Here is a 26,732-nt window from a genome sequence, read left to right as displayed (position 1 = left end):
CCCCCTCCTTGCCCACTTCCCACCGCTGGGCACCTTGGCCCTTTTTGGAAATGAGGCCCAGGGCGTCACCAGCCCTGCCCCTCCTCCCAGCTCCACATCTGGTCCTGATGTCAACAGCCAGGGTGGGCGGTGGCCATGTTTTTCAGCTCCCGCCCAGCCTCAGGGGAGGGGTGGACTCCCCTGTCCCCACCCCTTACTCACAGTGACTGACACGGGTCACACACGCAGTAGGCTAAAGGCCAGAAACAAACTTTAATTCCCAAGCCGGACCCTTAAGTCACAAGGAACGTCAGATCCGGCTCACTCCCTGACAGGGTGAATTGGAAACTGGCCCCCACTTGGTCTCTAACCCCTTCCACTGGGTCTAGTGGGGACTCTGATGCCGAACAGGGGCTGTAGATCAGTGAGTGTGTATGTGTGTGTGGAGGGGCAGCAGGGGCCGCTTTCCACGTGGTTACATAAGCACGTGTTGGGGTTGGGCAGGTGTTCCTCCGGGCTGAGGTTCCTCGTATGTCCAAAGTCTCTGTGCATAATCGCAGACCCAGATGTGTTTGCATTTGGTAGAATCAGGGTGCTTAAAAAGGGGTGACTGAGGGCTGCAGCTGCAGAGGTGGCTGGGGACTGTGCCTCCGTGGGAGCGGCGTGTCTCAGTGGGAAGATACTCTGGGGAGCCAGGACGATGTCGTACGTGGGTAGCTGTGTGGACAAGTGGTTGGGGGTGTGTGGACATCGGTGGTCACAGGCTGGGAGAGTGGTGTAGCCATGAGAGGGAGCACGAGTTGGGGCCATAGACAGCGACAGTCTCTCGGTGGCATGACCCCGGAGGGGGCATGCTGTTCCCTGTGCCAGGCACCAGCGACAGGGACACTGAGAAGTTTGATGAATGGAGAGGGCGTGTGAGCTGTGAACATGTGTGGCTGTTTCTGTGGCTTGTGAAGGTGACAGCCAGACTCCCACGTGTGGGTTGCAGATCCAGGGGAGTCGGTGGGTTACCTGGCTATGTGCTTGTGATTGCAGATGGACTATATTTATGTCTGTGGAAAGCTAACGCAGCAGTTGCTTTGTGGCCCTTGTAGTTGTGTATGGGTGTGTGGTTGTGCGTCTTAACAGCAGCATGAGTCAAGTGAGTGTGTGGGCCGTGGGACAGACTCCGGAAAACAACTGCAGGCGTGTAAATGTGGCTGCCTTCAGTGTACACTCTGGAGACATTAACCCTGTCCATGCCCACTGTTGAGGCTGGAGGCACCGTCCCGGGCACCCACCACTTCCAAGTCGCCTTCCTTCATCTGGTCTGCGTGGTGGAGTGAAGGTCAGTGGGACGGACTTGCAGCTGGAAGGCTGGGGGGATGTTGAAAAGGCCACTGACGGTGGGCTTGAGGCTCAGGGTGTCCGGTCGGCACGGGCTCTCCAGGGAGAAGGCTTGTAGGATGGTGGTGAAGAAGAGGAAGAGCTCCGCTTTTGCCAGGCCCTCTCCAAGGCAGACACGCTTCCCTGGTGAGGAGAGAGATAGAGGGCTGAGTCAGTACTCCTCACACCCAGGCCCACGGGGAGAACAGCAGGTGGAAGAGCCAACAGTAAGCCCAGGGTGCAGAAGGGTGCCCCCAGCTGGCACAGATGCCTGGAGTTTGCCAGCACCTGCTTGTGATACCCAGGGCTGCAGCAGATACCTAAGGAGAAGGGCAGGAACGCCTCATGCTTCCTGAACCGTCCATCTGCATCCAGGAAACGGTCTGGGTTGAACTCTTCTGGGTGCTTGAAGATGTTGGGGTCATGCAGGATGGAGCCAAGGAGGGGGAAGACCTCCGTGCCCTGAGGGGAAATAATAATGAAACTATAAACCCCTTCCCACCCCAGTCTATTTGGTCCTCGAGTGTGGAGTACAAGTCTGGGGTGCCAGGGACACTAGTTCACAAAACATAACGGCATCAACATTTGTGGAGTGTTGAGTGGCGTGCAGTGGCTCATGCCTATAATCCCAGTCACGTGGGAGGCTGAGGTGAGAGAAGCATTTGAGCCCAGGAGTTTGAGACCAGCCTGGGCAATATAACAAGACCTTGTCTCTACGAAAAATTAAAAAATTAGCCAGGCATGGTGGCATGAGCCCGTTGTCCCAGCTGCTCAGGAGGCTGACGTGGGAGGATCACTTGAGCCTAGGAGTTCAAGGCTGCTGTGAGCTATGCTTGTACCACTGCCCCAGCCTGGGAGACAAAGAGAGACCCTGTCAAGAAAGAAAGAGAGAAAGAGAGGAAGACAGGAAGGGAGGAAGGAAGAAAGGAAGAAAGAGAAAGAGAGAAAGAAAGAGAAAAGAAAGAAAGAGAGAGAAAGAAAGAAAGAAAGGCAAAGAATAGTAGTTAAGGCATAGGCTCTGAGTTCAAATCTTGAATCTACTATTTGCAGGCTGGGGGACCTTGGCAAATCTTCTAAAAACTTTTCAAGCTCTCAGTTTCCTTATCTGTAAGATGGGCATGATAATGGTATAGGGTTGCTTTAAGGATTAAATGAGATAATAGATATGCAAAGCACTCAGAATAACCCCTGGTGCAGAGCAGGTCCTCAAGCCTGGATACCTGTCATTATCATCATTAAATCGTTGCTGCCTGGTACATAGGACCGGTTCCCAAGAGTTGAGTTGGTGTTTGTTTTACAAGCATTATCTTACAGCTTCAAGTTGATACTATTATTGTTTCTAATGTAGAGGAGGGATATATCGAGGTTCAGAGGGGGAAGTGATTTGCCCAAGGCCCCATCTACAAAACAGGAGGGGGTAGGCCAGGTGCAGTGGCTCACGCCTGTAATCCCAGCACTTTAGGAGGCCGAGGCAGGCAGTTCATGAGGTCAGGAGTTTGAGACCAGCCTGACCAACATGGTGAAAACCCATCTCTACTAAAAAGACAAAAATTAGCCGGGTGTGGTGGCATACACCTGTAATCCCAGCTACCCAGGAGGCTGAGGCAAGAGAATTGCTTGAACCTGGGAGGCGGAGGTTGCAGTGAGCCGAGATCACGCCACTGCACTCCAGCCTGGGCAACAGAGCGAGACTCCATCTCGAAAAAAAAAAAAAAGAAGAAGAAAAAGAAAATAGCAGCATAGCAGCACTGGATCCTAACTGCCATAGGTTTGATTCTGCAGTGAAGGTGGAGGAGGGAGCTGCTTGCACTAAACCGCTGGGGTTTCTGGGGAAACATCGCCCCCTTTTGGTTCTGCATCGGAGCTGCTCTCCAGTGAAGGGCACTGAGATTGAGAGAGAGAGAGAGACAGAGGAGAGAATGTGTCTGCAGCAGGGGCTAAGGGTCAAGAGGGCTTCCCTTAGTCCTGGACTTGCTCCTCAGTTTTCAAACTGCTTCTCTGTATGTTACCTCATTCGATTGTCCCAACCACCTTGGAAGGAGGTAGAATTAGGAGATCTGTGGGGCAGATGGGGCCCAGAGATAGAGTCAAAGGGGAAGAAAAAACAAACCAAAAAGAAACAGAAAGAGTTAAAAGATGCAGAAAGCATGGCTGGGTGCGGTGGCTCACGCCTGTAATCCCAGCACTTTGGGAGGCCGAAGCGGGCAGATCACGAGGTCAGGAGTTCAAGACCAGCCTGACCAACATAATGAAACCCCGTCTCTACTAAAAATACAAAAAATTAGCTGGGCGTGGTGGTGGGCACCTGTAATCCCAGCTACTCGGGAGGCTGAGGAAGGAGAATCACTTGAACCTAGGAGGCGGAGGTTGCAGTGAGCTGAGATCACGCCATTGCACTCCAGCCCGGGCAACAGTGCGAGACTCTGTCTCAAAAAAAGAAAAAAAAAATATGCAGAAAGGGAGGGGGTGTCAGAGAAAGAAGGAGGAGAAAGATGCAGGGGGGTAGGAGTGGAGGAGGAAGACAGAGACAGAGATAAAGACAGAGAGAGATAAAGACAGAGAGAGATAAAGACAGAGAGAGAGAGAGAGAGACACTAAGATCAAGAAAAAGTCAGGGAGACACTGACAGCAAACCACCCGGGCTCAGGCCCCGAGGCAGAGAACCATGGGTGGCAGCCATACGCATACCCACCTGGGGCAGGGTGTACCCTCGGAAGCGGGTGGTCCACATGAGGGTGCGGGGTATTCCCATGGGCACCAGCGCCAGCAGCCGCTGCGCCTCATGCAGAACCGCGTCGGTGTAAGGGAGGCGGGTTCGGTCCCCTAGGCTTGGTGCCTGGCCAGCCCCCAGCTCCCGATTCAGCTCCTCATGTACCCGCTCTGCAAGCAAGAGGAGGGCAGGAGTCAGACAGGGGTAGGGCCCAGGGATCCTCCTCTCAGAAGCCCATCTGCTTGCATAGCTATAGTTTGGGGTGAGGCTGACAGGTGGGGAGGAGTGGTCCCCCAGCCCTCACTGAGCCCAAAGACCACACATCTTGTGTGTTGGGTGTTCCATCTATCTTCTCTCTCTCTTATTTTATTTTATTTTATTTCATTTTATTATTATTATTTTTTGCAATGGAGTTTTGCTCTTGTTGCCCAGGCTGGAGTGCAATGGTGCGATCTCAGCTCACCACAACCTCTGCCTCCCGGATTCAAGCGATTCTCCTGCCTCAGCCTCCTGAGTAGCTGGGATTACACGCTCTGCCACCCAGGCTGGAGTGCAGTGGCGCGATCCTGGCTCACTGCAACTCTGCCTCCCGGGTTCAGGAGATTCTCCCACCTCAGCCTCCCCAGTAGCTGGGACTACAGACGCCTGCCATCATGCCCAGCTCATTTTTGTATTTTCAATAGAGACAGGGTTTCACCATGTTAGCGAGGCTGGTCTCGAACTCCTGACCTCAGGTGATCCACCTGCCTTGGCCTCCCAAAGTGCTGGGATTACAGATGTGAGCCACCGTACCCGGCCTTCTCTCTCTCTCTTTTTTTTTTTTTTTTGACAGGGTCTTACTCTGTTGCCCAGGCTGGTGCAGTAGTACAATGACGGCTCACTGTAATAGCCTTCATCTCACCTCCTGGGCTCAAGTGATCCTTCCACCTCAGTCTCCTGAGTAGCTATGACCACAGGCACGCACCACCACGCCCAGCTAATTTTTCTATTTTCGGTAGAGACAGGGCCTCATTATGCTGCCCAGGCTGATCTTGAACTCCTAGCCTCAAGTGATCCTCCCACCTCAGCCTCCCAAAGTGCTGGGATTACAGGCATAAGCCACCATGCCTGGCTCATCCATACTTTCTTAATTCCCACAGCACCCTTGTGAGGTACATATCGTTATCTATCCCCATTTCCTAGGTGAGGAAACAGACTCAGAGAACCCAAGTCACTGCTGGAAGTCACAGCTAGTTCCACTCCTGCAACACTACCATGACCTCCACTCCCATATTCCAGGTCAGCCCATCCCCATGGCCCACAGCAGCTGCCTGACCCGAAAATGCTAGAGTTGGGCTGGGTGCCTTGGCTCATGCCTGTAATCCCAGCACTTTGTGAGGCCGAGGTGGGCAGATCACTTGAGGTCAGGAGTTCGGGACCAGCCTGGCCAACATGGGGAAACCCTGTCTCTACTAAACATACAAAAGTTAGCTGGGCGTGGTGGTGCATGCTTGTAATCCTAGCTACTCGGGAGGCTGAGGCAGGAGAATTGCTTGAACCCAGGAGGCCGGAGGTTGCAGTGGGCCGAGATCGCACTACTGCACTCCAGCCTGGGCGACAGAGTGAGAGTCTATCCCCCACAAAAAATAAAAAAAATAAAAATAAAAAACCAATTTGACCTTTCCCTCCCCTGCTCAAAGTCATTGCATTGCTCCCCATGGCTCAGGATAAGGCACCTAATGTATCACTAAGGCAATGAGGCCCACAGACACCTGCCTTGTCTTTCACTGTGCCTCATACTGCAATCAGCAACTCCTGAACCTCTTCTGGCTCCTCGACATCTCAAACGCCATGCCCATCGATGCCGCAAAGATCTAACTCAGCCTGTCTGCTCGGCCCACCCACTCTTCCCTCTAGAACTCTCACTTTTTTTTTTGAAACAGTGTCTCGCTCTGTCACCCAGGCTGGAGTGCAGTGGTGTGATGTCAGCTCACTGCAACTTCTACCTCCTGGGCTCAAACAATTCTCACTCCTCAGCCACCTGAGTGCTGGGATTACAGGTGCATGCCACCACACCCGCTAATTTTTGTATTTTCTGTAGAGACGGGGTTTCACTGTGTCAGCCAGGCTGGTCTTAAACTCCTATTCTCAAGTGATCAGCCCGCCTCAGCCTCCCAAAGTGCTGGGATTATAGGCGTGAGCCACCTTGCTCAGACTAGAACCCTGACTTCTGTTCCCAAGGCCTGGCAAGTGGAAAAGGCTCTTACTTTGGACGTGAGGGTATTTCATCAGGAGCAGGAGGGTATAGCCGACCGTGGCGCTGACCGTCATTGTCCCAGCGAACAGCAAATAAATGACTGTCATCAGCATGTTCTTGTTGGTGAATTCTGTGCCTGGGTTTTGTTCCTCCTGAAAGAAACCAGGCAGAGGGGCTGAGAGAACACAGCCTTCGGGAAGTAAATGTCCAGAACAGCCAAGCCTGGGGTCGGAAACACAAGTTAAAGTTTTGTCACGGGGTTTAGATAAATTTTTGGGAAGGTTGGGAAGTAGACTTTTTTTTTTTTTGAGACAGAGTATTGCTTTGTTGCCCAGGCTGAGTGCAGTGGCACGATCTCAGCTCACTGCAACCTCCGCCTCCTGGGTTCAAGCAATCCTCCTGCCTCAGCCTCCTGAGTAGCTGGGATTACAGGTGTGCACCACCATGCCTGGCTAATTTTTGTACATTTAATGGAGACGGGGTTTCTGCATGTTGGCCAGGCTGGTTTCAAACTCCTGACCTCAGGTAACTGCTGTACCATTTTCCACAGGGCTGCGTCATTTCACATTCCCACCAATGGTATACATGGGTTTCAAAGTCTCCACATCTTCCTCAATCCTTATAACTTTCTGTGTTTTTGTTATTAGTCATTCTCTTTCATTTTTAAAAACATTTCAACCAGAGAGAACTAATATCAAGAGTCTACTTCCTGGCCAGGCACAGTGGCTCACGCCTGTAGTCCCAGCACTTTGGGAGGCCGAGGCAGGTGGATCACTTGAGGCCAGGAGTTTGAGATCAGCCTGGCTAACACAATGAAACCCCATCTCTACTAAAAAGACAAAAAATTAGCCAGGCGTGGTGACGGGCACCTGTAGTCCCAGCTGCTCGGGAGACTGAGGCAGGAGAATGGCATGAACCCGGGAGGCGGAGCTTGCAGTGAGCCGAGATCGAGCCACTGCACTCTAGCCTGGGTGACAGAGCGAGACTTCGCCTCAAAAAAAAAAAAGGTGATTGCCAGGGGTTGGAGGAGGGAGGAACAGGCAGTTGTTTAATGGGTATAGAGTTTCAGCTTTGCAACATGAAGAGTTCTGGAGACTGATTGCATAACAGTGTGAATGTACTGAACACTACTGTACTGTATGCCTAAAAACGGTTAAGATGGTAAAAGTTATGTGTATTTTACTACAGTTAAAACTAAAAAATATTCAATAAAAGAGAAAAGAAATGGGGCAATAGGGTTAAGAAAAATTTTTCTTTCTCCACAAACAGGGAGGCTGCATTTAATTAAAGAATTGGCCCCATTCTTCCAAAGTTCGTACAGTTAAAAACTATTTATTTCCTTAGGAGTCACCTTAATTCTAGTTTACTTATAGGGCATGGTGTCTTTTTCTTTTTTTCTTTTTTTTTTTTTTTTTGAGATGGAGTTTTGCTCTTGTTGCCCGGGCTGGAGTGCAATGGTGCAATCTCAGCTCACCGCAACCTAAGCCTCCCGGGTTCAAGCGATTCTCCTGCCTCAGCCTCCCTAGTAGCTGGGATTACAGGCATGTGCCACCATGCCCGGCTAATTTTGTATTTTTTTTAGTAGAGATGGGGTTTCTCCATGTTGGTCAGGCTGGTCTCGAACTCCCGACCTCAGGTGATCCACCTGTCTCGGCCTCCCAAAGTCCTGAGATTACAGGCATGAGCCACTGTGCTCGACCGGGCATGGTGTCTTATGCCTATAGTCCCAGCACTTTGGGAGTTCAAGGCAGCAGGAGGATTACGTGAGCCCAGGAATTCAAGACCAGCCTGGGTAACATAGTGAGAGTCCATCTCTACAAAGAAAAAAAAAAAAAAAATTAGCCAGGTGTGGTGGTGCACACCTGTTGTCCCAGCTACTCAGGAACCTGAGGCAGGAGGATTGCTTGAGCCCAGGAGTTCAAGGTTGCAGTGAGCTATGATTTTGCAACTGTACTCTAGCCTGGGCAACAGAAAGAGATCCTGTCTCTTTAAAAAGAAAAGAAAAAAAAAAAAGGAAAAGAAATATTGTTCTCATATAATTAATAAAGTGGACTTTATTAACATAACTTGATATTGCAAGGCTTCCTAATAAATGACCATAATTCACATAAAATTGTGAATTTACATAAAAGTCTGGGGAGGCTGCAGGGGATGGGATGAAGTGGTCCTGGGGATTGCTGGTGTAGGACCCTGGGCATGGGGCCTGAACACAAGGGCCGAGGTGGGAGGCAGAAAGAGGAGAGATGCTGGAGATACAGAGAGCCCAGCACAAATGCCCAGGTCGGGGGCAGGAGAGGCAGTGAGAGCAACGCCCTGAAAGGGACAGACAGATGTGCAGAGAAGGGATGCACACACATGCACAGAGACACTCATACTCACAGAGACATGCAGAGAGAGAGAGAGGAACCCAATTGAGGTCCCCAGGGACACCTGGCTGGGGACCTGCCAGGTCACCACGCCCATTCAGAGAGGGGGTCCCTGCACCCTTCCCACACCTGTGCCATCTTCAGCAGGAAGGCATCGACAAGGTCACGTGCGGGGCCCGAAGCATCCAGGTTCCCCTGGTGCTGCTGCACCTGCCGGACTGTGAAGGCAGCCAAGGTGCTGACGTGGTGGAGGAGCTGCTTGTGGGGGCCTGGCAGGGGCCGCAGGAACCAGGAGAACATCTCGTAGGTCTGTGGGGAGAAGGGCAGCTAGTTCTCATGGGACCTTGGCAGGAACCTTCAGGGAAGGTAGTTGGAGAGGGGTCCCACCCACTCACCTGACCCCCCTGGGAGCTGACTCCCAGCAGGGTACCACCAGCTGCCCGGACCACGGCCTGGAACTCCTTATCCTCATAGGAGAAGCGGAGGCCAAAGAGGAGGGAGCAGACTACGTTGGAGGTGGCCTGGGCCAGCAGCAGGGAGGGATCGAATGGGCGTCCTGGGGGGAATGGGGGCAGGGAGGTAGGCTGTGATGGAGCCAGGCAGAGGGGAGCAGGTTGGGGCTGAACCCAACCAGAGAGAGACAGGGAGGCAGGGAAAGACAGATGGATGGACAGCACAGGGAGAGAGCTAAACAGGCAAAGAAGGATACAGACAGATAGGGACAGAGAAACAGACAGGGAGAAAGAAACAGAGTGACCATCACACAGACAGGGAGACAGAAACAGAGATAGACTGAGGGCACAAAAAATAGAGGAAAGGAGAGAGAAAGAAAAAAGACAGAGAGAGAGATGGAGACCCAGGAAGAATGGGAATGATAGCACCAGAGACACACAGAGAGATGTCATGACAGCCTCGGAGAGACAGTGGGACAGAGACAGAAGGTGGCGGTGAACAGAACCCCCAGGCCAGCCTTAGAGTTCAAGGCTTCCCCTCCTGCCCATTCCAGGACCTGGGTTGGGGCCACCCCCAGCCACAGTAGGAGAGTTTTCCCTTTCACTCGGCTGGAGACCCTGGGGTGACCCCGCCATGCTGACCTTCTGTCCCCTGGAATGCCTCCACCAGACACCGGGCCTCCGCCTGGATCAGCTCCTCGCCTTCTCGCTTCCCCATGCCCAGGTCCCGCAGAGCAAGCATGGTAAACTTCCTCAGCTGCCTCCACCGCTCCCCGTTGGAGAAGAAAACCCCTGCGCAGAAGGCTAGACTCAAAGAGGGACCGGCCCCTCTCCCCATTCCCCCTTCTTCCTTTCTTTCCTTTTTTTTCTGAGACGGAGTCTCGCTCTGTTGCCCAGGCTGGAGTGCAGTGGCGTGATCTCGTCTCACTGCAACCTCCGCCTCCCGGGTTCAAGCAATTCTCCTGCCTCAGCCTCCTGAGTAGTTGGGATTACAGGCGCCCGCCACCATGCCCGGCTCATTTTTTGTATTTTTAGTAGAGATGGGGTTTCACTGTGTTAGCCAGGATGGTCTCGATCTCCTGACCTCGTGATCCATCCACCTCAGCCTCCCAAAGTGTTGGGATTACAGGCGTGAGCCACCGCGCCCAGCCGATTCTTCCTTCTTTCTAGTGAGGTTCCCTGAGGGGGACTCTTCAGGCTCCATCTGAGTCCATTCCAGCCTAGCCCAGGGATGAGGACTCAGTAGGTGCTCAATAAATGCATAATCAAACTGGTTCTCCCATCCTTTGCCCTTGGGTAAGGGAGTACATTCTCCTGAAAAGTAGGTAGCTGGGATGACCCAGGCTCCTTCTGTTTTGTAATTATTATTATTATTATTGAGACAAGGTCTTGCTTTGTCACCCAGGCTGGAGTGCAATGGCACGATCTCAGCTCACCGCAACCTCTACCTCTCGGGTTCAAGTGATTCTCCTGCCTCAGCTTCCCGACTAGCTGGGATTACAGGCATATGCCACTACGCCCGGCTAATTTTATATCTTCAGTAGAGATGGGGTTTCTCTATGTTGTCTAGGCTGGTCTTGAACTCCTGACCTGAGGTAATCCACCCACCTCAGCCTCCCAAAGTGCTAGAATGGCAAGCGTGAGCACCGCACCTGGCCTGTTCTGTAAATAACCAGGATGAATGAAGAGTTCTTTCCTCCTTCCTTCCTTCCATCCACCCATCCCATCATTTATGGAGTCCCACTGGGTCCTGTGCCCCATGTAGTTTAGAGGTTGAACAGAGAGGGAGGAGGATGGAACTGCACCATTTTCCTCCCTTATCCAAGACACGTGCTCCAGATAGACCCTCCCTTTCCAATGCCAGCCTGTCGTGGTCTCTTGGGCACTTCCCCTTGGGTGTCTCCTGTCCTTGCCCTACTGTGTTCCAAAGTGGCCTCAGCATCTCTCCTCTCCCTGTTTCAGCCCACCATCCGTTCCTTGGCCAGAGCCCCAGGCCTCTCCCAATTACTCCTTCCTCCCCATCCCCTGGCCCCAGCCCTGGTCCATCACCCTGGACCTCCCAGCCTCCCCATCACCCTGGATCCTCCCTATCACCCTGGGCTCCTAGCCTCCAGTTTCATGCCCTTCAGGCAGCAACCACAGGATCTTCCCAACTCTGAATACAGCTGTTCCCTGCTTAAAATCGACTGCTCCCAGGAAAAACAAAAGCCCAAACACTCTGACGTGACTCACAGGCCTTGCATGACCAGGGATTTCCCTGGCTTCTCAGCTTTGTTTTTTAACCCACTACGACTGCGCTGGTCTTCTCTCACTTCCTCAAGGGCGTCAGGATCCCCTGTCTAGGCCTATGATCCTGCAGTTCCCTCTGCCTCCATCACTCTCACCCCTTTCCATCCCATCCTTGGTGAACTAACTCGTTCATCCTTCATGTCCCGGCTCAAATGTCACCCTCTCTGAGAAGCCTTCCCTGATTCCCTCCTTACCCTCGTACATATGCTTGTGCCCTGTGTTTGCTCTCAAATCTGTACCTCTCATTTTAGGATTATATTCCCTCCCTCTGTTGTCTTACTGCAGTACAAGCCCGCCTCTCCCACAGTAGGAGAGGACACCATATCTGCCTGAGTCATTTCTATGTACCTGGTACCCATGGTACCAGATATAATGATTTTTTGTTTGTTTGTTTTGTGGAGGCAAGGTCTCACCGTGTTGCCCAGGCTTGTCACAAATGCCTAGGCTCAAGTCATCCTCCCCATTCAGCCTCCCAAAGTGCTGGAATTACAGGCACGAGCCACCGTGCCCAGCCTGAAAATTCATCAGATGAATGGATGAATGCTTCTCTCAAAGTCATGCTTTTGTAGGTGCTGGTCTTTCTGCCTGGAACACCCTCCCCACTCATCTTATGAGTCTCAGCTCCGACAGCTTCTCTTCCAGGAAGACTTCCTGAATCTCCCTCACCAAACAAGCCGGGTCAGGTACCTCCTCTAAATTCCTACAGTCCCAGGGCTTCCCTCAGCCTGGCCCTGACCCCTCTTGCCCTGACCCCTCCCCATCCCACCCTGACCTTTCTCCCTGTGCTTCCCCATCTTGGCCCTGACCACTCTGGGCTGGGACTGTGTGGTGAGTCTGTTTCCCCACTGGCCTAGGTGTGCTGGGGAAGCAGCACCGGTGCTGTCTTAGTTACTACTGAGTTCCTGGCAGCACCCAGCATGGGCCTCCTGCTTTCTGTTGTAACACAGAGAACTGTTTCTATTATTCGAGGGCTTGCCCACCAATCCCCAGCACCTTGAAAGCGCTCCGGCATCTTTCTGAACCCTCAGGGCTTTACCTGGATCATTGATGGTTATCACTGATACTACAACCTGGTGATTAGTGAGTGCTCACTTTGCACAAGGCTCAGTCCTCACTCAATCACTCAATCCTACATGATGGGCACTGCTTTTTGTTTGTTTGTTTGAGATGGAGGCTCACTCTGTTGCCCAGACTGGAGTGCAGTGGCACAGTCTTGGTTCACTGCAACATCTGCCTCCCGGGTTCAAGCGATTCTCCTGCCTCAACCTCCCAAGTATCTGGGATTACAGGTACGCACCACCATGCCCAGCTAATTTTTATATTTTTAGTAGAGACAGGGTTTCACCATGTTGGCCAGGCTGGTCTCGAACTCCTGACCTCAAGTGATCCACCCACCTCCGCCTCCCAAAGTGTTGGGATTTCAGGCACAAGCCACTGCGCCCGGCTGATGGGCACTGTTATCACTCCATTTGACAGATAAGGCAACAGAGGGACTAAGCCATGTGCAAAGGTCACACACCAGTAAGTGGTGGCAGGCTGTGAGCGGAGGGCCTAGCAGCCCTTGACTTACCATGGCCATCAAAAGTCCCTTCCAGCATCGCTACGGTTCCCCGGCCGCTGAACTCCTCAGCCTGACCTCCCAGGGCCTCCCGCACAGCCTCCTGCCCAACCAGGACCACCACAGGCCGCCAGGGTCCCAGGTAGATGGTGAACACCGGTCCGTACTTCTTACTCAGCTGGGGGTAGGGAGGAAGAAAGAGGAGGGTGCTGTGACTTCTTCGATCCAAGGTGTCTCCATCATGGCCCCTGTCACTTGAGGAGCCACCGGGTCTAGCTTCTACACCCTCTACCAGGAACCTGCCCCCATCCCAGCAGAAATAGCTGAGGCTCAGTTCTCTTTTTGCACTAGGCTCCCGGGCCTCCTCCCCCAGTACATCCTTCAGTGGCATCCCCCAACTTCCTGTCGTTCCCTTGCTTCCTGCTGAACCCTAACCTCTGACGCTGGGCAATCCAGAAGCAGTTTGGGTCTCCCTTAATTCCTTAGGGCCCTCCGTGCCCCCCAAATATCCAGCCACCCCTTTCAGTCACCACAAAACCCTGAAATTCTGGAGCAGACACTGCTGAGTATCCGCCCCATCTCTCCCCCAAGACCCCACCCTTTTTTCTACGTCCTTGAAGTCACCCAGAATCCTTTTGAATGGGAAAGTTCAGGCCTCTGCCCACTCCCACCTGCTATCCCCTAAGGCTGGGGCTGCCTCTGCCTTCTTTCTTGCTCTCCTTCCTCCCCCGTCCCAGGAACTCCCAACTGAGCTCCACATCCTCCCATCCTCCCATCCTGCATTCTCTGCTGGCAGATTCCTTCAGCGGGACCCCCTCTCTGAGCCTGCAACACTCCAGCCTCTTCTCTGCCTCCAACTCCCCGCAGGGACGCCTCCCCCTTTTCTTCTTTGTGCCCTCTTCAGCATGCCCCACCTGTATGGCTCCAGCTACCTCTCCCTCTGGGACAAGCCCAGCCGCATCAGCTTCTCCTCGGCTGGAGGACTCCTGTCTCTTTCAGCCTCGGTCCCTGCCCATCACCTTCCCAGGATTCTGTAGGCAGAGGTCTCTGCCCCTCCTAGCCCTGGTCCCCCACCCCACGATCCTCTCTCCCGGGCACCTCTCCCCTTCTCAGCCCTGGACAACCTGCTCCTGCCCCCAACCCCAGGACAGCAGCAGCCCCTTTGCCTTGGGACCCCTGCCCCTGCCTCCTCCCTAGGATACCCGAAAAGCCTCTCACCCTGGCACTCGGGGTTCTCTCCCAGGAATCCCCCCGCCCCTAGCCAGGACGTCCCCAGAGCCCATTACCCGCATGAGCCCTGAATACAGCGCCCCGGGCCGTAGCTGCAGGAGGTTTCCCAGCAGTGGTAGCGGCGTGGGCCCGGGGGGCAGGTGGCCTCGGGCCCTGGTCCCGGACAGCGCCAGCGTCAGCAGCAGGAGCAGCGCCAGCGCCAGCAGCAGCGCCCAGGTGCCGGTCGCCTCCATCTCGGCAGGTCGGCTCCTTCTCCTCTCCCAGGCGCTCCGCGCGGCTGGGCTAGTTAAGGGCGGGAGCCGGGCGTCTCCCTCCCCAACGAAGTCAGGCGCGGGGCGGGGCAGCTAGCCCAGCCCCCTGCCTCCTGGGCAGGCTTATCTCCCGGCCGCCGGGTTTCTCCCGGACCACCGCCGCCGCCTGATGTCGGGAACTCATGCTCCAACGAATGTCTCCGAGGTCACCCAGGTTTACGCGGGGCTTGGGCGGCGGAGACAGCTCCTTGGGCCCCGGGATAGGGAGTAAGCAAACAGAAGAACCTGGACGCCAGAGACTTTGGCCGCCTGGAGGTTGCCACACCCCGCATCTGGCGGTGACCCCGCGCCACTGTCCCCAGCTCCTACCTCCCTCATTGTTCGGATGTGGGTTCGTGTGTGCGTGCGTGTATGGGGTGTCTTTGAGTCAATTTTCTCCAGCATCTTACATCTTCACGAACCGAGAGGAAGGACTTGACCTTTAAGGATAAACAATCTGAAGTCCAGGGAGATAAATCGGTTGGCCCCAGGTCAACCTGGCTGAGTGGCAGAGTTAATATTTCGACTTGGGCCAGTTAGAATGATTGAGTCATTCATTCATTCATTTAGAGGCAGTTTGCAGAGCGGTTAGGACGGTGATGGCTAAAGCCAGACTGCTTGAATTCACAGCCTAATTCCTCTGTGCCTCTGTTAGCCTTGTAAAATGGGGCTAGTTTTCAGGATTAAATAGTACATCTGTGCACACCATTTAAAGCAGACGCAGGTGCACATGTAACAAGCACTAAATAGATGTTAGCTAATATTTCTGCAACTAATTGTTATTGAGGTCTTACTATAAACAAGACCTTGTTCTAGACCCGAGGGTGCAGCTATGAGCGATGGAGAGAAGGGCTCTGGCCTTCCTGAGCTCATATCCACATGCAGATGAAGATGAGATGAAGACAATTTCAGGAAGTGAGAAGGCCTGCCAGGGGAATGGGCTTCTTGAGAAGGAAGAATGTTAGAACCATTTGTGCATGAATTATTGCAGGTTTGGTTCACTGCTGTATCCCCAACTTATAGTGCAGTGCCTGACACACAGTAGGCACTCAATAAATATTTGTTACATTTTCAAAGATTGAATGTAGGAGATAAGATTCATGAAGTCTGCAGGGGCCATCTTGCAAGGTCTTAGAAAAGACTGCATTTTATTTCTATTGCAAACGGAAGCTGTCTGGAGGGGTTTTCAGCAGGGCAGTTACTTTGTTTGCTTTGCATTTTCATTTCATATTTTATTATAAAAATATTAAAATTTCAAACATACAGTGAACACCTGTATACCCATCAGATTCCACCATTTTATTATCCTTTCTTTGTTACCTATTTATTCTTTTTTTGTTTGTTTGTTTTTTGTTTGAGATAGAGTCTCACTCTGTTGCCCAGAGTGGAGTGCAATGGCATACAAACTCGGCTCATTGCAACCTCTGCCTCCCGGGTTCAAGCAATTCTCCTGCTTCAGCCTCTCAAGTAGCTGCGATTACAGGCATGCACCACCATGCCTGGCTATTTTTTGTATTTTTAGTAGAGATGGGGTTTTTGCCATGTTGACCAGGCTGGTCTCAAACTCCTGACCTCAGGTGATCTTCTCACCTCAGCCTCCCAAAGTGCTGGGATTACAGGCATGAGCCACTGTGCCTGGCCCGTTTTTCATTACATATCTATTCATTTTGCCTATCCATTGATTTTTTTTAAAGCATTTCAAAGTCAGTTGCAGATACCAGTACACTTCACTCCCAAATACATCAGCATGCATATCAGTAGCTAGAGCTCAGTATTTGTTTACAGATACTTTTTGTTCCTCAAGGTATCTTATATACAATGAAATACATACCTCTTAAGTGTATGATTAGATGAGCTTTGAGATGCATATGCTGGAGTTTTAAAATATTAGATTCTTAGAATTTTCACAATCTTTTTTTTTTTGAGACAGGGTCTCGCTCTGTTGCCCAGGCTGGAGTGCAGTGGCACGATCTTGGCTCACTGCAATCTCTGCCTCCTGGGTTCATGTGATTCTCCTGCCTCAGCCTCCTGAGTAGCTGGGATTACAAGCGCCCACCACCACTCCCAGCTAACTTTTGTATTTTTAGTAGAGTTGGGGTTTCACCATGTTGGCCAGGCTGGTCTTGAACTCCTGACCTCAGGCGATTTACCCACCTCGGCCTCCCACAGTGCTGGGATTACAGGCATGAGCCACTGCGCCCGGCCTGCAATCTTGCAATTTGTATTCTAGTCCAGAGCCCTTTCAAGAGCATAGCCAGAGTGCTCCCTGGAGTCTGGGGAATCCTTGACTGTGGTCTTCTTTAGCATTGATTCCAGCCTCTAACATTCCAGGGGTGCCCTGAAGCCAAAGGAGGAGGGGTGGGGAGGCTCATACGCTCTTGCTATGAAGTAAATGCCAGTTCTCAGTTCCTCCTTTGCCTTGTTCTGGAAGGTTTCTAGGACGTTCCAAATCCAACCTTGAGCCTATCTGCTCACTCTGTTCTACCCCTGGGAGAGCTAACAGACATCTCAAACTTCATGGATATAAAAGAATTCCTGATTCCCCCACCTCCTGCAAAATGGGCTGTACCAGCTTCCCACCCCATCTGGGAATACTTTCTCTCACCTCCTTCCTTACCTCTGTAAAAGGTATCGCCATCTTTTCACTTGCTGATGACAACAAAATATAGGAGAGGCCGGGCGTGGTGTCTCATGCCTGTGATCCCAGTACTTTGGGAGGCTGAGGTGGGCAGATCACCTGAGGTCAGGAGTTTGAGACCAGCCTGGCCAACATGGTGAAACCCCGTCTCTACTAAAAATACAAAATTAGCCAGGCGTGGTGGCGCATGCCTGTAATCCCAGCTACTCGGGGAGGCTGAGGCAGGAGAATCGCTTGAACCCGGGAGGCGGAGGTTGCGGTGAGCCGAGATCGCGCCATTGCACTCCAGCTTGGGCAACAAGAGTGAAACTCTGTCTCAAAAAAAAAAAAAAATAGGAGGAGGGGAAAAAATTAGTTTCATTAGACAACACATCCTTCTGGGTTATCAGATTCTGGTCTTGTTCATTGTTTTTGCAGCCATCTTTCCCCCTGATGCAATAGTCTTTTTGCATAATGTCTCTACTCGCCTGAGACCACATCTGTTTTTATTTGTCAGGTTTAACCTTGATTTCTCTCTTTGACTTTAAACCCAGTTTGTCAGCAAATCCTGCTGGCTCTACCTCTAAATACATTCGAAATTTATCCATTTCCTCCTTTCCCTACCATCCTGATCCAACTGACACCAGCCCTGATTCAAGGTACTGTCATTGCTTGTTAGGATTTTGCAGTAGCTTCCCCACTGAGCTACCTGCTTCCTCTCTCCTTCTCCCCCTCCTCCACAATTCATTCACTGGATGCCAGCCAGAAAGGTCTTTTTAAATGCAAGGAGAAAACTAATCTATGGTGGAAGGGAAGAGGGATCAGTACAGACTCCAGGGAGCATTCTCGTTTTGTTTTTGAGACAAAGGTCTCCAGCCTAGAATAAAAATAGAAAGACTGTTGACCAGGCACAGTGGCCAAGGCGGGTGGATCACCTGAGGTCAGGAGTTTGAGACCAGCCTAGCCAGCATGGTGAAATCCTGTCTCTACTGAAAATATAAAAATTAACCGGCCGGGCGTGGTGGCTCACGCCTGTAATCCCAGTACTTTGGGAGACCGAGGTGGGTGGATCACGGGGTCAGGAGTTCAAGACCAGTCTGGCCAAGATGATGAAACCCCGTCTCCACTAAAAATACAAAAATTAGCCAGACGTGGTGGTGGGCACTTGTAATCCCAGCTAGTCGGGAGGCTGTGGCAGAGAATTGCTTGCTTGAACCCACAAGACGGAGGTTTCAGTGAGCTGAGATCTCCCCACTGAACTCTAGCCTGGGCGACAGAGCGAGACTCCGTCTCAAAAAAAAAAAAAAATTAACTGGATAAGGTGGTGCATGCCTGTAGTCCCAGCCACTCGGGTGGCTGAGGCGGGAGAATCACTTGAACCCAGGAGGTGGAGGTTGTAGTGAGCCAAGATTGTGCCACTGTACTCCAGCCTGAGCGATAAAGTGAGACTCAGTGTCAAAAAAAAAAAAAAAAAATATATATATATATAGCAAGATTATTATAAAGATTCCATGTCTAATGTTTAAAGATGATGATTGTAACATCCTATAGATAAGAAAACTTAAAAGTTCTTGCCAGGCGCGGTGGCTCATGCCTGTAATCCCAGCACTTTGGGAGGCCGAGACGGGCAGATCACGAGGTCAGGAGATCAAGACCATCCTGGCTAACGCGGTGAAACCCCGTCTCTACTAAAAATACAAAAAATTAGCCGGGCGTGGTGGCAGGTGCCTATAGTCCCAGCTACTCGGGAGGCTAAAGCAGGAGAATGGCGTGAACCTGGGAGGTGGAGCTTGCAGTGAGCTGAGATTGCATCACTGCACTCCAGCCTGGGTGACAGAGCGAGACTCCGTCTCAAAAAAAAAAAAAAAAAAAAAAAAAGTTCTTGCCAGACGCAGTGGCTCACGTCTGGAATCCCAGCACTTTGGGAGGCCAAGGCGGGCGGATCACGAAGTCAGGAGTTCGAGAGCAGCCTGAATATGGCGAAACCCCGTCTCTACTAAAAATACAAAAATTAGCCGGGCATGGTGGCATGCACCTGTAATCCCAGCTACTCAGGAGGCCGAGGTGGGAGAATCGCTTGGACCCGGGAGGCGGAGGTTGCAGTGAGCTGAGATCATGAACTCCAGCCTGGGCAACAGGGCAAGACTCTATCTCAAAAAAGGCAGGATTGCTTGAGCCCAGGAGATCAATATAGCGGGAAATATAGTGAGACCCCCATCTCTCCAAAGAAAAAAATTATTCAGGCATGGTTGCACATGCCTGTAGTCCCAGCTACTCAGGAGGCTGAGGTGAGAGGATCATTTGAGCCCAGGAGGTTGAGGCTGCAGAGAGCTGTGACGGCACCACTGCACCCCAACCTGGACAACACAGTGAGACCCTGTCTCTCAATAAAATAAAATAATAAAGATTCCTGAACAAGACTTTCCACTATCCTGGTAATAAAATTTGAGCCCCTCGTGGTGGCCTACAAGGCCCTTCAGCATCTGTCCACTGGTTGCTGAATTTGACATCATCTTGGTCCACTGTATTCTCTGCTTATAATACATCACTTCTTTTTGTTTCTCTAATGTCTAGCCAGCCTCAGGGCATTTGCACTTGTCCTCTGCCTGAAGTGCTTGTCCTGGAAATTGAGGTTGGCTCATTCTGTTCCCTTCTCAAAGACCAGCCCCCTTCCAGAAGAGACCCTCTCAGACCACGCGAGCTGAATTAGCTTAACCCCCTTCCCCATCCCAGCCCCTGCTTTAATTGATTAAATAGAGTATTGTATACATATTAAATGAGTTAACATTTTAAACACTTAATAGTGCCTAGCTTATACTAAACTTTTCTTTAGAGGCAGGGTCTCATCATGTTGTCCAGGCTGGTCTTAAACTCCTGGGCTTAAGCGATCCACCCACCTCAACCTCCCAAAGTGCTGGGATTATAGGCTTGAGTCACTGCGCCCAGCCTATAGTATGCTTTAAATTGTTTGTTAAATATATAAAACATTTTCTTTTTTCCTTTTTTTCTGTTTTTTTGGAGATGGAATCTTGCTCCATCACCCAGGCTGCACCCAGGAGTGCAGTGGCTCAATCTCAGCTCACTGCAGCCTCTGCCTCCTGGATTCAAGCGATTCTCCTGCCTCAGCCTCTCGAGTAGCTGGGACTACAGGTAGGTACATGCCACCATGCCTGGCTAATTTTTCATATTTTTAGTAGAGATGCATTTTTGCCACGTTGCCCAGGCTGGTCTCGAACTCCCGAGCTCAGGCAATCTTCCCACCTCAGCCTCCCAAAGTGCTAGGATTACAGGCATGAGCCACTGCGCCTAGCCATAAAACATTTTCTTGTAGCCTCTTATCACCACCTTCAAATATCTTTTTTTTTTTTTGAGATGCAGTTTCACTCTTGTTGCCCAGGCTGGAGTGCAATGGCATGATCTCGGCTCACCGCAGCCTCTGCCTCCCCAGTTCAAGCGATTCTCCTGCCTCAGCCTCCCTAGTAGCTGGGATTACAGGCATGCACCATCACGCCTGGCTAATTTTGTATTTTTTTTTAGTGGAGACGGGGTTTCTCCATGTTGCTCAGGCTGGTCTCAAACTCCCGACCTCAGGTGATCTGCCCGCCTCGGCCTCCCAAAGTGCTGGGATTACAGGCGTGAGCCACCGTGCCCGGCCTCAAATATCTTATATATATATATATATATATATATATTTTTTTTTTTTTTTTTTTTGAGACAGAGTCTCGTTCTGTCACCCAGACTGGAGTGCAGTGGTGCGATCTCGGCTCACTGCAACCTCTGCCTCCCGGGTTCATGCAATTCTCCTGCCTCAGCCTCTCAAGTAGCTGGGATTACAGGCACATGCCACCACGCCTGGCTAATTTTTTTGATTTTTTTTTTTAGTAGAGACGGGGTTTCACTATGTTGGTCATACTGATCTCAAACTCCTGACCTCGTGATCCACCTGCCTAGGCCTCCCAAAGTGCTGGGATTACAGGCGTGAGCCATCGCACCCGGCCATATTTTTAATGTATTGTATTTGCCCATATTCATGGAGTACGTGTGATATTTTGTTACATGCATAGAATGTGTAATGATCAAGTCAGGGTACTTAGGGTATCCATCACCCGAGTATTGGACATTTCTATGTGTTGGGTATATTTCAAGTCCTGTCTTCCAGCTATTTTAAAAAACGCAATACATTGTTGTTAACTACAGTCACCCTACTCTGCTCTCAAACATTCGAATTTATTCCAGCTGGGCATGGTGGCTCCCACCTGTAATCCCAGCACTCTGGGAGGCTGAGGCTAGTGGATCATCTGAGGTCAGGAGTTCGAAACCAGTGTGGCCAGCGTGGTGAAACCCTGTCTCTACTAAAAAATACAAAACTTAGCTGGGTATTGGCTGGGTGTGGTGGCTCATGCCTGTAATCCCAGCACTTTGGGAGGCTGAGGCGGGTGGATCACGAGGTCAGGAGATCGAGACCATCCTGGCTAATACAGTGAAACCCCATCTCTACTGAAAATACACACACACACACACACACACACACACACACACACACACACACACACACAAATTAGCTGGGCGTGGTGGCGGGTGCCTGAAGTCCCAGCTACTCAGGAGGCTGAGGCAGGAGAATTGCTTGAACCCGGGAGGTGGAGCTTGCAGTGAGCTGAGATTGTGCCACTGCACTCCAGCCTGGGTGACAGAGTGAGACTCTGTCTGAAAAAAAAAAAAAAATTAGCCGGGTATGGTGGCACGTGCCTGTAATCCCAGCTACTCTGGAGGCTGAGGCAGGAGGATTGCTTGAACCCAAGAGGCAGAGGTTGCAGTGAGCTGAGATTGTGCCACTGCCTTCCAGCCTGGGCAACACAGTGAGACCCCGTCTCAAAAAAAAAAGGAACTTATTCCTTCTATCTAGCTGTATTAACCAACCTCTCTCCCCACCCCACCCCACCCATACGCCTTTCCCAGTCTCTAGTATCCATCATTCCATTCTCTACCTCCATGTGATCAACTTTTTTAGCTTCCACGTGGGAGTGAGAACATGCATTATTTATCTTTCTGTGCCTGGCTTATTTCAATTAATGTAATGACCTCCAGTTACATCCATGTGTAATTGTAATAGGTTCGTTGCCCAATGCACACAGCAAGTCAGTATATCGAGACACTGTGAAACCATTACCACAGGGCTGACAAGAATTGCATGCTGGGTTCTGGACAGAAACATACTTATAATTAAGTGTTATTCGGGCTGCACTTTGGTCCATTTCCTTGTTGCTAAAACTCAGGTAGAGCTAGATACTGACCATGTGCACCCCCATTGTTCCTATAGACAGTATCTCTGATATTAGAGTCATAAGGCTTTTGTTAAAGAAAGAATCACTTAAGATGCTTTTCAGGGCCAGGCACGGTGGCTCACACCCATAATCCCATCACTTTGGGAGGCTGAGGTGGGTAGGTCGCTTGAGGTCAGGACTTCAAGATCAACCCAGTCAACATAGTGAAACCCTATCTCTACTAAAAATACAAAGGACATTAGCGGAGTGGAGGTGGTGGGGGGAGGTGGCTCACACCTGTAATCCCAGCTACTCAGGAGGCTGAGACAGGAGAGTTGCTTGAACCCAGGAGGCAGAGGTTGCAGTGAGCTGAGATTGTACCACTACACTCCAACCTGGGAGACAGAGTGAGACTCCATCTCAATAATAATAATAATAATAAATACATAAACAAAAATTTTAAAAGATGCTTTTCAGACCCTGAATTCCAGCAACCAGTGTGAAGGCTACTCACTGGGGAATGGGATCAGCATGAGAATGTGGCTTCTTCATCTCCCTGTCCCGTGACTTCACCCTACATTCTTCAACTCCTCATCTCTTTTGGCGACCCTACGATGAAACCTCTTCTGTCCTGCAACCCAGTGTCTCCTGTTGATTTGCTGTGCGCACTGGGCAATGAGCCTACTACAGTTATAACTGGTTTGCAGCAGAGAAGCAGGTTTAATTGTAGGGTCACTGAATGAGGAGATGGGGGGAAACCTCACATCCATCTCCCCTAAGAGTTTGGGGCTAGGGTGTTCAAGGGTTTTGGAGTGGGCTGAAGGGTGGAGATCGTTGATTGGTTGAAGAGTTCAGAGTGAAGTCACGGGACAGAGGATGGAAGAAGAAGTTATAGTCTCATGCTGATCCCTTTCACTCGCGTCCGTGTGAAGAGACCACCAAACAGGCTTTGTGTGAGCAACAAGGCTGTTTATTTCACCTGGATGCAGGCGGGCTGAGTCCAAAAAGAGTCAGTGAAGGAAGATAGGGGTGGGGCTGTTTTATAGGATTTGGGTAGGTAGTGGAAAATTACAGTCAAAGGGGGTTGTTCTCTGGCTGGCAGGGGTGGGGGTCACAAGGTGTTCAGTCGGGGAGCTTTTGAGCCAGGATGAGCCAGGAGAAGGAATTTCACAAGGTAATGTCATCAGTTAAGGCAGGAACAGGCCATTTTCACTTCTTTTGTGATTCTTCAGTTACTTCAGGCCATCTAGATGTATACGTGCAGGTCACAGGGGATGTGATGGCTTAGCTTGGGCTCAGAGGCCTGACAATCCCCATCCTCTGTAGGGGTCTTCAAACTGGTGGCTGGAATTGGGGTCCAAAAAACATCTGATGTGATCCTTAACAAAAACATCATGATTCTAAGGTCAGCGATGCTGTCTATAAGAGCAATGGGGATACAAATGAATTTTTAAATAGTCTTAGGACCCTAAAGTCAGAAATCTTGTGTATAGGAACAGTGGGTGTGCAAATGGTCAGCATCTAGAGCTATGTGGCTTTTAGCAACAAGGAAGTGGACCAAAGTGCAGCATGATTAATGCTTAATTTTCTTTCTTTCTTTCTTTTTCTTTTTCTTTTTTTTTTTTGAGTCTCACTCTGTCACCCAAGCTGGAGTGCAATGGCATGATCTCGGCTCACTGCAACCTCTGCCTCCCGGGTTCAAGCAATTCTGCCTAGGCCTCCCAAGTAGCTGAGATTACAGGCGCCTGCCATCACACCCAGCTACTTTTTGTATTTTTAGTAGAGACAGGGTTTCACCATGTTGGCCAGGCTGGTCTCGAACACCTGCCCTCAAGTGATCTGCCCACCTCGGCCTCGCAAAGTGCTGGGATTACAGGTGTGAGCCACTGTGCCCAGCCAATGCTTAATTATATTTCTATCTAGAACCTGGCTTGCAGTTCTTGTCAACCCTGTAGGGACAGACAGTTTCACATGTTGCTGCAAATGACCAGATTTTATTCTTTTTCTAATGGCCAAATAGTTTTCCACTGTGTATATGTACCACATATTCTTTATCCATTCATCTGTTGACGGACATTTAGGTTGATTCCATATCTTTGCTATTGTGAATAGTGCTGTAATAAACATTGCTGTGTAGCTATCCCTTTGATACACTGATTTCTTTTCCTTTGCATAAATTCCCAGTAGTGGGATTGCTGGATCATATGATTTTTGTTTGTTTGTTTGTTTGTTTGTTTTTTGAGATGGAGTCTTCCTCTGTCGCCCATGCTGGAGTGCAGTGGTGCCATCTTGGCTCACTGCAAGCTTCGCCTCCTGGGTTCACGCCATTCTCCTGCCTCAGCCTTCTGAGTAGCTGGGACTACAGGCGCCCGCCACCATGGCCAGCTAATTTTTTTTTTATATTTTTAGTAGAGACGGGGTTTCACCGTGTTAGCCAGGATGGTCTGGATCTCCTGACCTTGTGATGCACCCACCTCGGCCTCCCAAAGTGCTGGGATTACAGGCGTGAGCCACCGCGCCCAGCTCTTATGATAGTTTTTTGAGAAATTTCCATACTGTTTCTCATAGTGGCTGGACTAATTTACATTCTCACCAACAGGGTATAAGTTTCCTTTCCTCCACATCATTGCCAATGCGTATTATTTTTTGTCTTTTTATATTTTATATATTGATTCACTTTATTTTTTGAGACGGAGTCTCACTCTTGTTGCCCAGGCTGGAGTGCAGTGGTGTGATCTCCGTTCACTGCAACCTCTGCCTCCTGGATTCAAGTGATACTCCTGCCTCAGCTTCCCGAGTAGCTGGGACTACAGGCATGTGACACCATGCCTAGCTAATTTTTGTATTTTTAGTAGAGACAGGGTTTCACCATGTTGGCCAGGCTGGTCTTGAACTTCTGACCTCACTCAAGTGATCCACCCACCTTGGCCTCCCAAAGTTCTGGTATTACAGGCATGAGCCACTGTGCCCGGCCCGGCCCGTCCTACTTTTTTTTTTTTAAAGACAGAGTTTTGCTCTGTTGCCTAAGCTGGAGTGCAGTAGTGTGATCTCTGCTCACTGAAGCCTCTGCCTCACAGATGTCAGCGATCCTCCTGTCTCGACCTCCTGAGTAGCTGGGACTACAGGTATGCACTCCATGCCTGGCTAATTCTTTGTAGAGACAGGGTTTAGCTATGTTGCCCAGGGCTCAAGCGATCCACCTGCCTCGGCCTCCCAAAGTTCTGGGATTACTGGTAGGAGCCACTGCTCCCAACCTTGATTTGCTTTTTTATTCTCCCTTCTCCCACTGAAATGGTCTCTCCATAAGGGCCGATTCTCTGTCTGTTTTGTGTGTTGCTGTATCCCCAGTGCCTAACACACTGTGGGTGCTCAATAAACATCTTGTTGAATAAACAATTTCAATACAATTTGTAAATCTCTAAAATTCATCCAGAAAGCAATCACGTGTCCAAAATTCTCAAGTCTAGAGAGCAAACATTCTTAGGTTCCCAAGATAGATTTCACAGTAACTGAGTCATTCCAGGTGCATTCTGGCCTTTCTGCAATGCCAAATCCCCACCCTGGGCCAGGAGATGCCCATATGTATAGTTCAGCTGAAAACAGCCTGAATTTTTCCACCACGCCCTGCCCTGACCCCAGCTACTTCCCATCAGAAACCCTCTGATCTGGGCTGGGCAGTGCTGGAGTGACCATTTTTGTATCTGGCCTCCTACTGTGGATTTTATTTTTCTTTCTTTCTTTTTTTTTTGAGACGGAGTCTCGCTCTGTTGCCCAGGCGGAGTGCAATGGCGCGATCTCTGCTCACTGCAATCTCTGCCTTCCGGGTTCAAGTGATTCTCCTGCCCCAGCCTCCCGAGTAGCTGGGATTACAGGCGCATGCCACCATGGCCAGCTAATTTTTTGTATTTTTAGTAGAGACGGGGTTTCACCATGTTAGCCAGTATGGTTTCGATCTCCTGACCTAGTGATCTGCCTGCCTTGGCTTCCCTAAGTGCTGGGATTACAGGCATGAGCCACCGCGCCTGACCACTACTGTGGATTTTCCTAACCATTCTGGAAGCTGCCAACCCAAGGGTTCTGGCAAGCTGTGTGATGGATGGGTTTGAGAAACTGCTGGGGGATTTAGTTTGCTAAGGCTCCTCCAAGCATATGGCTCTGGAACCCCACCTGCTGTCCAAGGCTAAGCCACAGCCTGTCTGCTCTGTGGTCCACTTTACTAGGCTCACTCTGCCTGCCCACTCTGATTTTTTCCTCTCAGTCTTGCTTATCTTAGTCTCTCTCCTTTCTCTTCTTCAGAGGTGCCTCATTCAGCACCTGGAACTAGATAGAAGGGGAAGTCCAAGATGAGTCCTGCTTCCAGGCCTTGGACTTCCCCA

The 26,732-nt window shown here is 50.7% G+C and overlaps 1 protein-coding gene across 1 annotated transcript; it reads right to left on the bottom strand.

Annotated features, from left to right (window-relative positions):
• Positions 1-228: 228 nt before the first annotated feature.
• Positions 229-14,538, bottom strand: LOC101152766 (cytochrome P450 2S1). The gene is made up of 9 exons (XM_004060781.5): positions 14,245-14,538; positions 12,971-13,136; positions 9,754-9,903; positions 9,055-9,215; positions 8,789-8,968; positions 6,304-6,445; positions 4,040-4,227; positions 1,668-1,809; positions 229-1,491 (listed from the first exon to the last, which is right to left on the bottom strand). Exons 1-9 carry the CDS (start codon positions 14,419-14,421, stop codon positions 1,283-1,285), a joined length of 1,515 nt encoding a protein of 504 aa, XP_004060829.3. The 5' UTR covers positions 14,422-14,538; the 3' UTR covers positions 229-1,282.
• Between the last annotated feature and the right edge of the window lie 12,194 nt (positions 14,539-26,732).

The sequence above is a fragment of the Gorilla gorilla genome, chromosome 20 (assembly GCF_029281585.2).
Source record: "Gorilla gorilla gorilla isolate KB3781 chromosome 20, NHGRI_mGorGor1-v2.1_pri, whole genome shotgun sequence".
Taxonomy (NCBI): Eukaryota; Metazoa; Chordata; class Mammalia; order Primates; family Hominidae; genus Gorilla; species Gorilla gorilla.
This window is presented reverse-complemented; position numbering and strand designations above follow the sequence as displayed.

Excerpts from the sequence above, each read along its gene's own strand:
- LOC101152766 (XM_004060781.5), bottom strand. The coding sequence starts at position 14,421 with ATGGAGGCGACCGGCACCTGGGCGCTGCTGCTGGCGCTGGCGCTGCTC. Across the intron at positions 9,216-9,753 it reads GGCATTCCAGGGGACAGAAG|GACGCCCATTCGATCCCTCC; the intron begins GTCAGCATGGCG and ends CATTCCCCCCAG. Across the intron at positions 8,969-9,054 it reads TCAGCTCCCAGGGGGGTCAG|ACCTACGAGATGTTCTCCTG; the intron begins GTGAGTGGGTGG and ends TTCTCCCCACAG.